At 48.0% G+C, this 16,158-nt stretch overlaps 1 protein-coding gene across 7 annotated transcripts in view; it reads right to left on the reverse strand.

Moving 5' to 3' along the window:
* CAMK2G (calcium/calmodulin dependent protein kinase II gamma) overlaps positions 1-16,158 on the reverse strand; it is a 122,648-nt gene that overhangs the window by 9,073 nt on the left and 97,417 nt on the right. For 3 of the 7 annotated variants that reach the window (XM_086680027.1, XM_086680029.1, XM_086680031.1), the window contains 3 exons: positions 11,840-11,883; positions 2,134-2,202; positions 948-992 (listed from right to left, as the gene is read on the reverse strand). In XM_086680027.1, the coding sequence (XP_086536153.1) occupies positions 948-992; positions 2,134-2,202; positions 11,840-11,883 (158 nt within the window). Of the gene's footprint in view, positions 1-947; positions 993-2,133; positions 2,203-4,409; positions 4,443-11,839; positions 11,884-13,889; positions 13,953-16,158 lie in introns of all 7 variants that reach the window. The other 4 variants (XM_086680026.1, XM_086680025.1, XM_086680028.1 and 1 more) reach the window with 2 other exon arrangements.

Here is a 16,158-nt window from a genome sequence, read left to right on the forward strand (position 1 = left end):
TGCTGGAATAAAATGCAAACTACTATGAAGTCCTACGAAGCAGGCCTGCCTGCTTCTCCAACATCATCACCCTGCCCCCCTTCCCCCTGCCCCCGCCACTCCCTTCCCTCTTCCCTGTGCCACCCGCATCCTCCCCCCCACCGCCTCCCTCCCCCCCCCCCCCCCCCACCGCCCAATGCCACTCTCCCCTGGCTCCATGCTCTAGGCTCTGCTTCGTTTCCTCTGTTCCGTATACATGCTAAGCTCCTACACTTGCAGCCTGCCTGTCTAGGGCATTCTGCTCCAGAGTCAGCCCAGCTGTCTCCTTCCTATTGTTTAGTTTTTAGCTCAAAAATCACCTCTTGAGGGAAGTCCTTCCCTGACCACTTAATTAAAGGCCTTGTTCACCCCCCCCCCCTTTTTTTACTTTGTATCATTTCTTCATAGCATTTACCACTACTGGATTTTATCTTACTTATTTGGTTTTTGGTTTATTATCTGCCTCCCCCACACCTGTGGAGAGAGATTTTTATCTTGTCATGAGTAGTGAAAATAAGACAAAGTTACTGAGGGCATAGTGGGGGAGGCAATGGAGGATGTTCTAAGGGTCTGGTTATACTCTCCTCTGTTTTTCTAGCTAATTGCTGCCATTTAAGCCTCACAAGTCATGGAGTAAGATTTAATTATTATTATCCTCAATTTACAGAGAAGCAAATTGAAGTGCAGAGCACCAGAGTGACAGTGGCCCCAGATTCAAACCCAGGCCTGCCTGACTATAGAGCTTGAAGTATACTGCTGTCCAGGAAACAAACAGATGCACGGTATTCCCAGCCTGGACTCCACACACATACCGTGGCCTCGAGGTGTGGCCTGTCATCTGCCATCTGCAGGACCCATAGACCCTGTGATCCAGCCCACCTGTTTCCTGCTGATCCATAAAGCAGGAGACCAGCTCAGGAGCCACTCACCTTGATCCCATCTGTAGCATTGTGCACCACGGTGGTTTGTGGCTCCTGTGAGAGAAGATGAAAATTACCCTCTTGACCTCAGGACAGACCTACAGCTTTTCCCTGAGGGACCCTATCCTTATCCCATCACAGACCCTATGATGACCACTGAGGCCTGCCCACCAGCCATTCCCACAAGACAAAATATCCTGGCTCAACTGGGTCCCAGACAGCTGGGAAACCCCAGATTTAGGGGACAGCACTGGCTGAGAAAGAAGGAGAGGCCTGGCACTTAACAAAAGCAGGTACCAGGGAAGCTGAGAGGTCAAGGGCCTCTGTCCCTGATTCCTTGATTCCTGCTAGATCTGAGTGTTCTTTCCCACGGGACAGGTACACTGGAGGAGCTGTGGGGCTGAGGGTCCAGGCCAGGTGCTGCCAACAGCATTCATCAAGGAGTATGTAGGAGGAAGGGACACAGGGAGAGTAGACTAAGGTCTCCCAGAAAGACCCAGGATGGCCCCTCAGCAAGCTGAGCCCAGAGAGCTGCTTGCTTTACCACCTTTCCCCAGAGTTCCTGTCCCTGTTGTGCCATAAGGCAGCACGAGGGTCCGGGTCTGCAGGCACAATTATCCCTCCTTCTCTCCCAGTCACCCCCCCATGCTAACTCTCTAGTTAGCCACCACTAGCAGAAGGTGCTCTGGGAGCACACAGTGCCCCCAGCATGGGGCTCTCCAGGAACTCAGAGACCTCAGCACCATCCAGAGGTAAGGGACCCCAGCCCTCCTTCTTGTTCAAAGCTTTGCAAAGGAGAAGCCGAGGCAGAGTTTACAAGGAGCCTCTAAGAACCGATGTGCAGGTCCGAAGAAAGCTCCTACCCTCTTCTTTTATAAGCCACTCACCTTCCCGGCTCCCACAGCAGACCCATGGGGGCCCAGCCTGGGGCTGAGAGGTTTAGCTGAGAGCCCTGACCACTCTTCCCCCCCAAAAGCGAAAGGAGCAGGAGCAGCAGTTGTGCGGTGCAGGAAGGAGCATGGCCACACGGGACAATGAGGGGAAGGGGCCCACAGGGCAGTACACAAAGCAGCCTGCTCTATAGGGACTAGAAGGAAAGGGCCAAGGAGGCCTGGGAGGGAGGGCAAGAAGAGGAAGGGAGAAGGAGCGGGAGGCAGCCAGGGGCAGGGGCGGAGAAGCCGTAGTCAGGAGGTACCATGGCCGTCTGCAAGGGCGCGGGCTCTTGGGCTGGGCTTACGAGACTGTTTTTGTTGTTGCTCTGTGGCTGAGACAAGAAAACAGATGGTTTAGTTCCTCTAGAGTTACCAAAGCTGCTCAGGTTCGACTCCCAGACCTCCCTTGCCCCCCGGCCTGGCCCGGAGGAGCTAGGCCTGAGGTGGCCTCCATAATACTATGTGGATGGGAGCAATGGTCGGAGAGATGATCAATCTGAGGAGGGGAGTATTGGGAGAGGCCCAGAGACCTAGCTCTGGAAGCATCCTTAAGGTGGGATTAGCCCTGAGGCTTGTTTTAAAGCATCTCTCCAGAAATCTCTGCTTATGTCAGATGCCACGTCACTGCACAATCATACTTCGCTCAAAGAAATTCAGGATCTTCTTATTTTACAGGGAAAAAGAAGGGTGGTTTATAAGAGAGCAGAACAAAATTCAGAAACTCTGGGCCCCCTATCTGTGGGCAGTCTCCTGCTGCCCTTTCAACCTGCCACCTGCATTTCCTTTCCCTTAAAACATCAGCTCGGAGCCTGATCTGAAAAGAGGAGGAACATGAAGAGAAAAAAAAAAACCTCGCCTAGAAGATGGTGGCGAGATTTCCTCGCCTAGAGGAAAGGGGGGGAATGTGACTTTGGATACAGAATGCACCCACTGCCCCCAGGGAGCAGAGACAAGGCTATGCAGTTGGCACAGATATATTTTCTGCCTGATAAATCTTGGATTTGCTCAACTGGGAGTGAGAGCAGAACTCCAAGGCAGGGCAGGTGAATCCAGGGTGGGTGGCTGTGGCTATGGTCCCAGAACCCAGCCGCCGGGAGAGTAGGCTGCCTAGCGGGCCAACATTCCTAACAGCAGCAGACCACTGGGATATCTCCTTGCCTTTTGAAATGTTATACTGAATGGCACAGCAAGGAAGGTGGGGGAGGATGGTGAGGAAGGAAGGAAGCTGATCTCCGGGGTGGGGGAGCCATATCTATAAGAGGCTCTTTTGCCTCTTACAATCCCCTCTGCTTCTTATGATACCCTCACCAATGTACTCAGTACCACTGGGAGTCCCAGTGGAGCCAGTGGCCACCAAAGAGCAGCCTGATGCCTGCATGTTCTTCAAAAGACAGAGAGACAAACATGTAGCTACCATCTCTGTGCAGGGCACAAATGAGGACACATTGGCAGTTAGGATGTGCTTCTTCCTTCCTAGGACACACACAGAAAGCTAGCAAGACTGTCCTACTTCTTGACTGGAGGCTTCTTTTATGGCTCCTTAGACCAGACCTGAAGGCATCCAACCCTAGCTTGCTGTCAATGGCTGACATGTCCCCAAACCCAGTGCTAGGCATGGAACCTTAAGCCAGGTACCAAGTACTACCAGACTCCACTGAACTCTGCAGGCTGGAAAAGAGGGGTCCCAGGAATAGTCAGGATGTGGGTCTAAACTCACATAAACTCTGCTCTCTTCTATTCCCCACCCCCCTAGCTCAGCTACTAAGTCTGACCTGTTTGGGACTCATTGGATAAGGCTGCCCTCCCTGCAAAGCCTAGCTGAGACAGAGATCTTGGCAGGGAGCAAGAACTCCAGGGTGCTCTTAAGCCTGCCATATCTGCAGAAGGCTGAGATGTCACCCAGGTGGACCGACCTCTGGCTTTAATGGATGGTTTCATAACAATTCAGGCTGCTCCCTCCCCTTGGTGGCCTGTGTCCCATGAGAAAGAAAGGTACGTTCTCTGGATTCTTTCAGCTGCTCCTCCTGAGGGGTGGGTGGGGAAGGATGAAATGTTGGGCACAGCCTGTTAATGGGCACTTGCATAGGGGAAAAGGCTGACAGTAAGGCTCAGGGCTGTAAGCCTACAACCAGGTCCTCTGCCCATCACACAGATGCCCACCAGCTGCCAGTCTGTAGCAGGAGGCCCCAGTGAGCAGGGCCTCTCCTCCTGAGCAATAGCGAGTGAGGGTCTCTCCCTGTGACTGCCACCTGGCTCCGAGTCCCTCCTAGCTTCACTTCCTGCCCTGGGCTGCTGGAGGCAGTCCAAGCTCTGCAGCAGGGGGTGCCATACCATACATTCCGATGCCCATTTTTTAGGTCACCGGGAAACCTTGGGCAATGGCCCCTGCTTGGCAGGACAGGCCACGCTTGCCCACACAGCACAGACATGCAGTGAGGATGAGTGAAGCACACGCACATGGCAGAATGGGTTTGCGTGGCTGGCAGGCGGGCACGCAGGCAGCATGGAGGAGGCAGATGGGTGGGCAGGCAAGGCTCACCATTAGGTGCACGCTGGAACTCGACTTCCTTTTCTGGACACACCACAGCGAAAGGGAAAGAGAAGGGGAAAGAGGAGGTAAGAAGAGAAGCACAGAGACGCCGCAGGTTAGTGCAGCAGCGCGGGCTCTGCCTCAGGAGGAAAGAGTGGAAGAAGGAGACCTGGAGCCCAGCACCAGAAGGATTAAAACAGCACCTAGACCACCAGGCACACAAATCCCTCCAGACCCTGGGAGAAGACCTCCTTTGCTGTCAGGTTCACAAACACAGATTTAGTATATTCTAAAATGTCTCAGCATTGCTCAAAGCTTTGTGAAGAGATTAACTCACAAGTTTATGAAGGTAACATTTTGCTGCAAATTGACGGGTTTAGGCTTACAAGGCTGGCTCTCCTATAAGGTTATTTATTTTCTCTCATTACTAGGTCTGCCCAAAATTTGGGCAAGCAGCTACCAGGTAAATAGCAAAAGCCACTCGGGGCCATCCTCAGCTTTAGAGACATTATACTTCTGAACCTAGTTTTTTTGTTTGTTTTTTGCCGCACCCCTATACTGCTTTTCAGATAAAAATGTTGAGCTTTTGAAAATCATCTGGTAAACAGTGAATTGGTAGCATCCCTTTCTTTGTCAGTGTGGCCATGCTCATTTATAAGACTACAGTATCTCACTGCATTTTGGAATTAGTGGGAAATGGGAAAATAGGAGTGCTGGTGATTAAAAGTGCGGTGATGACAAAGACATCAAGATGTGAACCAGGGGGAATGTTGAAAGCAGTGATTCTTTAGCCCTCAGCCAGATGCTCATGGACTTTATGCTCAGATGTGAAACAAGAGCATAAACATAAAGACCACATGGAACACTGAAAGTACATCTCAGAAAGCTGTGTCTAAAAGGTGAAAGCACTTTATAATTAGCTTGCTGGGAGACAGAAGTACCCTTGGAACATGTCCTATCTGTTGTCTGACTACTATTCTAGGCACAGTGAACATGTCAGATAAATGCTCCTTTCCTCAAGAGCCTGCATTCTACTTTAGAAGACATCTTCAGGACGGTATTAAATTGAAAAGAAAGGGACTACAAGTATTGAAAAGAATCGAAAATTACATCTAAAGGAAAAGAAAGCCTAAATATAATTGGGCAGCTTCTGCTTCTTTTTTTAATTTATTTTAAATTAAAAAAAATTTTTTTTAAGTTTTATTTATTTATTTTTGAGAGAGAGACAGAGTGAGTGAGCGGGGGAGGGGCAGAGGGAGAAGGAGAGAGAGAATCCCAAGCAGGCTCTGTGCTGTCAGCACGGAGCCCGACGCAGGCCTCGAACTCACACACCGTGAGATCATGACCTGAGCCGAAACTAAGAGTTGGACTCTTAACTGACTGAGCCACCCAGGGGCCCCTCTTCTTCTTTTTTTAAAAAAATCATCTCTGTGCCCAATGTGGGGCTCAAACTCACGATCTTGAGATCAAGAGTTGCATGCTCTACTGACTGAGCCAGTCAGAAACCCCTAATTGGACTTCTTTTGCATTAGTCTTTCATTTATGCCCCAAAATGAGATTTTACTTCCAAAATTATTCCTCAAAAAGAGGAAGATGCGCTACATCCATACTTATCCTTTTATCCAACTAGAGTGTTTACAATGTGAGGGAAGGTCCATCTTTTTAATCTCCTCTGTGCCTAGCAAAATGCCTTAAAGTTAGCATATGATCAACAAACTTTTGCTGAGTTGAACTGGGTTTGTGGACACTGGTTTCTCCCCAGGCTAAAGCAGAGCACAGGTTTCTAACTTGCCCAGAATCACTGGAGTGAAAACTGCAGGGACACTGACCAGGCCTAATCTTGGTTCTTGTGATTTTCAGGAACATGCTGTCAAGCTTTCACCTGGACTTCACCTTAGGTAGAGCACTTTCTATTGTCTGCTTCACCTAATGGGGAGTAAGTTCTCAATTCCAGCTGCCTCTCTTTTTCCTAAACTGTCCTGCAGGAAAACCTAAGATAATCCTCTTCTACCCAAGGGCTAGTTTCTACTGGGTTAGTAGACTTCTTCCAGTTCCTCTCTCCATCCTTTCAGGGCTTTGCCCTCAACCATGTATAGTTGAGCTCCTCTCAACCAGCACAATGCAGCATTGTTTCAATACCAGATCATTTTTAAAGAATCACATCTCACTTTTATTTAAAAATTAAATACTTAAAATTTGAAATCAGAAAAGGGTTCAAACCTACTTTCCATACTTAAACAAATATCCAAATAGTACTTAAGGAAATGGCTATATCCCTTGTTTTTTTCTTTTGTTCCTTTATTTTTTTTAAAACTGGATGGCCATTCTGGCCTTGGGGCTAGTCCTCAACTAGAGGCCTCTCAGGATCTGAGAGTTTGTGCCCCCCCCCCCCCCAGAGTCTTGTCCTCACAAGTGGCTGTCATTCTTCTACAGACCCTGGGTCCCTATACCACTATTAAATAAGTCTAACCAGAACCTGGGGTCCCTAAATTCAAAAAGAGTCGATGCTCAAACCAATGCTAATAGCTCAGCATCTTGTGAAAACTTCTGGACAGTGAGAAACAAACCTCTCTACAGACCTTAAACACCAGGAATTGGGAAGGGGAAGCTGGGAAAGAAAGGTGGGTCTATAAGAGCCCAGGATGCTCACAGGTCAGCATCTTTTGGGCAACTTCATAGGCCTCCCTCATATACACATGTGGTGACCTTGACCTTCAAGAGAGTCCAGAAAAGTTGAACCCCACACATCTTGCATTGCCCTCCCCTCTGCCTTTGCCAGTACTTCCATCCAGCCACGCCATTCATTGTTATATACATGTTCCTGATTCTAAAAGGTCTGTAGCCATATTATAAGCAACTTGGAAAACAAAGAAGGAAAAAAACCCACCTAATCCTATTTGTCTTGCTAGTCTTTTTTCTTGCACAATTAAAAAAACATCATTATAAGCTACATACAAGTTGATGCCTTACTTTTTGAAACAAACAGTATTTTGATTTTTACTCTGATTATCAAAGTAATGCATGGTCTAGGTAAAAAAGGTAGAAAACATAGAAAAATATATAAAATAAAAGTTTCCCAAATTCCCATCATCCAGTGAAATTACTATTAATACTTCATGGGGTTTCTTCCAGTTCCTTTTCTATCCACATGATATATACCAAATATAATCAAAAACATATCATTTTTTCAAACAAAATTTAGATGATAGTGTACGAATTGCTTTATATCCCACTTTTTTTTTTACTTAATATAAAACATTATATAGTCATGAAAATTAATAACTTTGTAAAAGTCTAGTAAATGGATTTCTTGAATTATTTGGTCATTATCTTATTGACTTTTGAAATTGTCTCCAATTTTTTCAATTACAAATGTCATGTTGAACATCCTTCCGCTTTCAGTTTTTTTATTTTGAATTATTTTTTTTCTAAAGTTTATTTATTTTTTTTAGTCATCTCTCCACCCAGCATGGGGCTCAAACTCACAACCCTGAGATCAAGAGTCACACGCTCTACTGCTCTACCAGCTGAGCCAGCCAGGCGCTCCTTGAATTTCTTTAGGACAAATTCCCAGAAGTAAAATTAAAGGGTAAAAAGAGCAGGAACATTTTTATGGCTTTTGACATGCAGACTGTTTCAGAAAGGGCCACTGTTATTTATGCTACTATCACAAACTTAAGAGTCAAAAAATGGCACCTCATTTCAACCTGCATTTCTTTGTTACTAGCAAGGCTAAACATCCACATTTATTAACCAGTTCTACCTCCTCTTTATGGGGTTGTCAGTGCATCTTCTCTGACCACTTATTTACTGGATTTTAGGGGGGATTCTTATTTGTTAGAGAAAGCTTTTTTGTATAAAAATAATATTAACCCTTCCCATCATACCTGCTGTGAATATTTTCCTCAACTTGTTGCTGGCCATTTAATTTTGGATGATTATTCCCTTCTTAAACATTTGCATCTTTGCCTCTGATCCAGCTACTATATTCAAAGTCTTCTCTCAAGCACAAAACTCATGTACTGAGCACATAGCAGGATCAGGCACTGGGTTCCCCACATACGTTCTCATTTAAGGCAATTTATTTAACGATTTTTTTTTTTTTTTTTTTTTTTGCCTAGCCCTCCTCCTTCTCAGTGCTCTGTAAGGTCAGACAATGTTGTACACATATGTTCTTCTCCCACCTCTTCTGTGTTTTCTGTTTCCTTTGATGATTCCTCTTCTTCCAGCCTCTCAGTGACAGATAGCCCTGAAAATATGCATTTACTGAACTTTTAAACCTTCATGCGCTTTAGATTCATATGGGAGAAGGGGAGTATTATTAAATTCAGATTCCACCTCCCACCCAAAGCTTCCTGAATCTGAATTCCAGGGTGGATCCTGGAATCTATATCTTTTTAATTAGCTCCTTAAGCTAATATTACAAGGCTATGCCTAACACTCATCCTTGGAGGCAGCCATCTAGAAAGTTCCATCAGAAACCTGTCCTTCAATGTCTCCTTTATCCATCTTTTTACTACCACCTCGGCTGTTACTGCTTTATTTCAGGTCCTACGTCGTGCAATCACTTTTTCCTTCAGGCTTTCAGAGCTACTGAAGTTCCCAGAATCACCACACTGTTTCAAACCTATACATCTTGTGCTATTTCCTCTGCCTGGAATATCCCTCCCATCTCCTGCCCACTTCAACCTAGCAAGATCAAAGGAGTCCTTCAAACTCAGGTCATGGGCCATCTCCTTCAGGAATATTTCCTGTTTTGGCTCAGATGCTGGCTTCTGCTCCCCCAGCACCTGCCCTATATACACCTCCCTCATAGACCTTACCAGACTACATGGGCACCGCTGGTTTCTCTGTCTCTCTCCAACTCTGAACACCTTACAGGGTGGATTATGGTGTTATCTTCCCAGTTCCTGAAGCATGGAATTTGGCTGAATGAGTGAACTCCTGTGATTCACTCATATGAGCCCTATCTGCAGGTCCAGTACTGACCTCTTCCCTGGGCTACCCCAGGTACTTCCTAGCACCTTAAAAGTCCTCTCCACCCAGATCTTCACCTGTCTCTCAATCTCAGTGTGGTCAAAATAAAACTCTGGCCATCAAAATGGGCATTCCTTCACAATTACTCCCATTTTTAGCAGAGTTACTACCAATTCTTCCAACCTTCAAGGAACTCTGACATTATCTTTGATGGGTCCTTTTTAACATATTCAGTGTCAACTTCCTTTGAAGTTGGGGCAGCCAACCTCTAATCACAGCCTCCCATTCTTGGATACAGCTGGACCAATTATCTACAGGCACTGCCTATTCTTAATATTTGTTTATTTTTTGAGAGAGAAACAGTGCGAGTGGGGGAGGGGCAGAGAGAGAGGGAGACACAGAGTCCGAAGCAGGCTCCAGGCTCTGAGCTGTCAGCACAGAGCCCGATTCAGGTGTCGAACTCGTGAACTGCAAGATCATGACCTGAGCCAAAGTCAGATGCTTTACCAACTAAGCCACCCAGGTGCCCCTAGGCAGTGCCTATTCTGATTAGTTGGTGCCTGTGCTCTTCTGGTAGTTAAGTATTTTCAATATTAGCTCTTTCTATTTCTAATCACCTTTTCTTCACTCTATGCCCAGATCATTCTAATTGATACCTCTGTGTCTAGTTTCCACCCTCTTCTATTCATCCTTATACCCTTAGCCAAATCTTTTGAAAGCATAGCTCTTGCTGTAGCTTCCCTTCTCAGTGGCCTATATTTCCTGTGGTCTGACACACAAACCTCTAATCCCTCTGCCCAACCAGACCAGTCCAGCTGTATTTTAGATATCCTTCTACCACAAACCCCATGTTCCAGTTGAGTAGAGAACATCAATATGCATGACAGAACCCATACAATTACTTTGTTGTTTTTAAGTTATAGAAGGAATGCCTTTTCATTTTAAGGAAAAATACATGTGTACAAACTAAAAAACGAAAGATATGTCTTTCCACCCTGTCCTCACCACCAATCCCATTCACTAGAGGCAATCAGTGACTGGGTTCCAGTCTTCCTACATCCTTTAAGCTTTCTCCAATAAGCTTTTGCCTAGAAGCTTCTTGGACTGAACCATGTAATGCAGGGTCCAGAATCAATACCATTCAGTGCCTAGCTGATTTCAGGTATGTCCATTTTCCCATTCTATTAACTTTGCAACTTCTCAAAGCTAGATGAAAACTACATCACCCCTTCTATCTCTTGTGTGCCCCTAGAATTGAGTACAGCACTGGGCCTCTGATAGGTACTTATTAAATACTTTGTAAAGAACAATTGATTCTAGCTTCTTTCCCAGATAGAAATATGCAAACTTTCTCTCCAACTAAACCTTCTACCTTTTCTTAACTTGGCTCCACCCATCCAGTTCATGTCCCTATAACTGGGGGACTGCTTGTCACCCCCCCCCACTCTATGTCAGCAGGTGTGTGTGGAGCCCAAGCTCCCCTCCTTGGGGCAGAAGTACACAGAAGCAGGCATGCAGAGAATGAAAAAGAAGAAGGGGAGGGGGAGGGAAACGGGGCACACATATATATCTCAGCGGGGACATAAGATCCAGTGGAAAGGCCCAATTTAAACTTTTGTTGGAATTTAAAAGTTTGGATAATTTCATAGTTTGAAATACCCTATGGTGTAAATTGGTAGGCTTCAGGATAGTATGAACTCCTGCCCCAGCCCCAGGACCTGTTCTGCCCCCAAACATTTACAGAACACTCTGGGACCTGTGAAGACCTCTAGCCACCTCTCTTCCACCTCTCCCAAGTAGCCACTCCCACTAGGGCTTTCTGCTGGTCCCTGTGGGCCCCTGTTCTTTTGCCACAATCCCGTAGGGAAAGCTCCCTAAATGGGAACAAGCTGTGATACACCAGGTCCTTCATCTGTTTCTGAGGAGGCTATGCCTCAAGAGAGTATAAGACACTTTCACTTAGCGGTATTTGAGCTGGGTTCTGGAAGTGCTTTGGAGATAAGGACAAAAAACTAAAAGGATAGTGGCTTCCAGTTCCAAGCCCTGGTACCCTGAGTTAACCAGGCAAACTTTGCTTTCATTTGTTAAAAAGGATCTGCACTCTAAAAAGAAAAAGGAAATGAGAAGACTGACCCAAATGACCTAAAAAAAACCCCTGAGAGTCAAGCCATGGAGATGAGGCATGTGTCTGTAGTCAGGTTCAGGATTCAGCTCTAGTAAATTATAATTTAGATCACTTCCTCTGAGTCTTCATGATCAAACTAGGGTCAAAAGAAACACATCTTCCTCCTGCCCTCTCAGGCCAATGGAACCTGCTGTTCTGAGCACAAAGGTTTCCGGTTTTAAAGCAGAAAAGCAAGGATAGGAGGGTTTCTGGGAAAGGAGGAACAAAGTGCCAAGAACCCCCCATAGAGACATTGGGAGAGAGACCAGTCTCAGGCCAGAGGGGTGGAGACACCTACCTTGACACCACCGTCCGACTTCTTGTTCAGTAGGCTTTTGGCAGCTGTGAAAACAAAAAGGAAAATCAAGTCTCCTGCATTGTACTCTCTCCCTAACCTGAAGTCTGGCAGCCGGATCCGCAAGAGTCCGCTGTGTCTGACAAGGGGGCCAGGAGTCTCCTGAAGCCCCTGGAAAAGGGCCCTCCTCGTAGCCTCAAAGCAAGAAGGGCATCTCAAGCTGCGTCAGACCCTCAGGGTGGCACCCTGGGATCTCTTCTGCCACGGAAGTGGGCTCAGCAGAAACAGGGACACACTGCACTTAGGAGGAGAAACCACATTCAATACTGGAGCTGCCTGGGGTACTAGGAACTCTGCCTTCAACAACTTCACCCAGGTCTGGAAGCAGAGTGCCAAGGTGAAAGGTGAGGGCTCCGTCCTTAGATGCCATGAAATTCCTCAGAACGGCCAAGCTGGAAGGATGCAAGACATCTCCTAAGAGCTCTTAAGAAACAAGAGTGTCACAGTTCACAAAGGAGACCAGACGTGAGGACAGACAGACACAGACACAGAGACCAGGACCACCTACAGGAGGGTTTTGCCAGGGGGTTGAAGCCTTGACTGGGCAGGTCCTTACCAGGCTTACTGGGTCCTATCTGCCCCTCTTTCCTCAGTCTACTCTCTGGACCCACTGAGCAGGAAGGAGTGGGCAGAATAATGAGGTATTAAACAGATTCTAGCCAGGCACAGGATGAGGCTCAAGGCTGAGGAGCTTTGTGTAGGAAGGCTGGTGATGCCTGCTGGTCACCAAGGCCACAGGAAGGTAGCAGACAATGGATGGCAGAGTCTGGGAGGCACAGGGGGATGGAATCAGCTGTCTGATCCACCATGACAACTGGCTCTCCCGGTTGCTACCTGTATGACTTTGAGTGAGTTAACCTCCCTGAACTTCAGTTTCTTCATCTATAAAATGGGATAAAATAGGGCCTAGGTCACAGGACAGTGGTGAGGATCTAATGGGACCATGCATGAAAAGCACTAAGCAGAGTCCTTGACACATAGCAAGTACTCACTAAGTGTAAACCATTGTCACTGTTACTGCTATTCTTCCCTTCAAGTGGCCATTCCTACCCTAGTTGGGTCCCATCTAAGACTAGGGATCTCTCCATCACAAGAATTCTGACGTCCCAGAAATGGCCTATGGTCCTATCTCCATGCGGGGGCGACTTAAAATTTATTTATTTTTTATGTGTTTACTACTATGCCCGACCACCTACTGTGTTAAGTGCTTTGTATACACCAGAGTTTTCAACCCTGGCTGCCCATTAGAATCACTTGGGGAGCTTAAAAAAATCATTATGCCTATCCCCTGCCTAGGATTCTGATTTTATTTGTCTGGGGTGGGGGGTGTCAGCATCAGGGTGTTTTACAAGCTGTCCTATATAGGCAGGGTTGAAAGCCTTCCACATACATGATCGGAATCATCGCCACGTGATTTATTATCCCCACCGGGGAAATGAGGAAACTAAGGCTGGGAGGGCTGACATGACTTGTTCAGGATGTGGCAGGGCTATCATCCAAAACCAGGGATGGCTCTCTCTACAGCTTCTGCACTCTATAGCCTTTCAGACCTGGAGGCCTGCAAATGCCAGACTTCACAATTTTGAGAGGCATGGCTTCCTCTGTGGGGTCTGCCAACAGTGCTGACAAAGCCTAGTTCTAGCATTGGGCAGCTCCAGCCATGCCTGGGACTGTCTCTGGGGGCTCCCGCTGGCCTTCGCCCTCAGGCAGGCCAGGCTCTCGGCCGTCTGGAGGAAAGCCTCCTGCTACCCAGCTCCACGTCCCCAGGCTATTGCCTCCTGAGAGTTGGCAAGCGCCCAGCATGCACGGCTGGTTAGGGGGCTCTGTGACACCAATGCGCTCGCAGATGCCAAGTTAGGTGGTCCGTCTGGCATGCCCATCTCAGCCCGCAAGCATGGGACTCGCCTCCCTGGTGAGTGGGCCTGGCATGCTGGCCCTCCTGGTGGGGTGGCAGGGAGCCGAGGCAGGCGGTCGGGGGACTCATGCCACGTACCTTGCCCGGCCAGGCCGGCGGCGCTCGCGGCAGGCGAGGCGGGGGCGGAGCTCTGCCTGCCAACTGAGGGGATACAATCTCTCAGTGCACAGAGCTGCCGCAAAGCCACAGGGGCCAGTCAGCAGCGAGCATGCCCCAGCACGAGGCGCGGGAACCGCTGGCCGCCCACGCACAGCAAGGCCCAGGCGGCGTGGCCAAGCCAGCCGAGCTGGGGGAGCGAAGGCGCCAGGGGCAGGCTGATGAGCAGGTGCAGCCAGCCCTGCAGCAGTCTGGGGATCTGAGAGGACTGGGTTCGGTCAGGGTGTGGGGATTACCACAGCTCCAGCGCCTGTCCCATAAGCACCTCAGGCGAGGGTCTAAAGCCTGAATCGGTGAGAGATGGTGTCCTTTCTGAGGCAGCCCGGCCCTCGCTTGAGGCTGTTGAGGAAACTGAGCCTCACCTTCAGACCTTCCCTCCTTAGGGGACTTACATGAGGATATTATCAGAGAGCCCTTTTCCGCTGGCCATATTCCAAACAGGAGGGACACTGGCACTCGGGGCCAGGGGCGGGTGCATGGCCCTTGTGCAGCTCGGTTCACTGATGGGCCCTAGCTGCCTATCCCTCTCTTATTCCTCTAGCTCCTTAGAGACACGGGTTGCTTGCCCTCTTCAAGGGAGGTAGCCAGCTTTTCTCAGCCTGTATTTCAGTATTCTGAGGGTGAAGATGCCCAAGAAATGAGCCTCAAGAAAGAAAACAAAGGCTGCTGAAGCAATACATTCTAGAAGCCCTGATTCCACTATTAGCTAACCTGCTAGAGTCTAGGGCTAAGCTGCACCCCCTATTTGGGGTAAACTCAGAAAATGGCCTAGTTCATGCCCCAAAAAACACACAGGTGCCCTTCCTTCTTGATTATACCTGGTGACACCATTTTCTGCAGCAGCTTTTAGAGACAGGCTCTATCCCCAGATGTCCTAGAGTCATACTAGAGTGCTTGCAGCACTTTTTTGGGTCTCCTCTGACCCAGGGCAAAGTGAGCTCAAAGGCTAACAAGGTCTGGGCAGCAAGGACAGGAGGCTCTTTAGGGATGAGTGAAAGTACTTTGTCCTAACAGAGAGACCAATTTCCTGAAACCAGGATACCAATTTTCTGAAATGGGATGGGGGAGGGAGGTTGATGTGGAGGCCTTGGGACAGGGCACATGCTACTGATTTCCTGGTCTAGAAGAAACGCAGTGGCCTGTCTTCACATTTCTTCTACTCGGAGAGACAATAGATCACCATTCTAGGTCAGCACAGAAATGCCCTTGACCGTCCTCCAGAAAGCTCTCACACTGAGAAAGTAGAAGCTTCAAGTAATTGGAAGACAAGAAGCCTGATGTGGAACTACAGGTCCATCTCTGTTGGAGGCAGCCAAGCTGTGCTGTCCTGCTCTCATTTGTGAGAGTTGAATCCAGAACCAAAGTCTTCCCCTTATGGATAGCTACATAAGAATGAGTCCCAAACCAGCAACACAGGGGATGGGCCTGAGGTGGGACACTTCCCTGGTTCACTTTCCGGTCCTGACCCCAGGTTCTCACTTGGGTAGAGCTCATGAAGACCCAGGACTTCCCATCTGCAGTATCCTCAGACTCAGGGCCCTTAGGTTATCCTGAATCAGCACAGACAAGCCCCTCCTGATCAAGGGGGCAACCCTGGCCCAGAGTGGCTGTCTACACAAGTGCTGCCACACAACTCTGTCTCCAGGTCAGCACAGGAAAGCAAGGGAAGGAATCTTGCTATGAGAACAAGAGAAAGGGTCTTCAGCCAAAACAGCGGGGCTGGGGGTTGCGAGGCTGTGGAGGCCGGAGGGGAAAAGGCAAGCTGGGAAGAGACCTTCTTTCTTCAGTTAAGTTCTGACATTAACCTTTTCCTCACAGAAAGCCACTGGGCTTCCCCACTGAGGGCAAACAATGATGGGGTTGGGTTGGGGTGGGGTGGGGTGGAGTGTCTTGCATCTTAAAAAGACATGCCAAGTGTGATTTACAAATTACTGGTCCCAACTATCCCAATTTCTCAGGCAAATTTAAGCAAGTTGCTTTCCCTTCATCCTGCTGGTCTCTATTTCTTTACTTTTACACAACTAGTATCACAGAGCATATTTTAAGCACAGTCTCTACAAAATGTTTAAGCATCTGGAAAAATTTCTATTAGTCATCCCTACTTAGACACAATAAAGTAGAGATGGTCCCAGTAGGCAAATTAATGGTGGTGATTGAGAAGATTCACTACATCTCATCTCTTTCTTTTCCC

Source organism: Puma concolor, chromosome D2, assembly GCF_028749965.1.
Source record: "Puma concolor isolate L17-30 chromosome D2, mPumCon1.1.hap2, whole genome shotgun sequence".
NCBI lineage: Eukaryota > Metazoa > Chordata > Mammalia > Carnivora > Felidae > Puma > Puma concolor.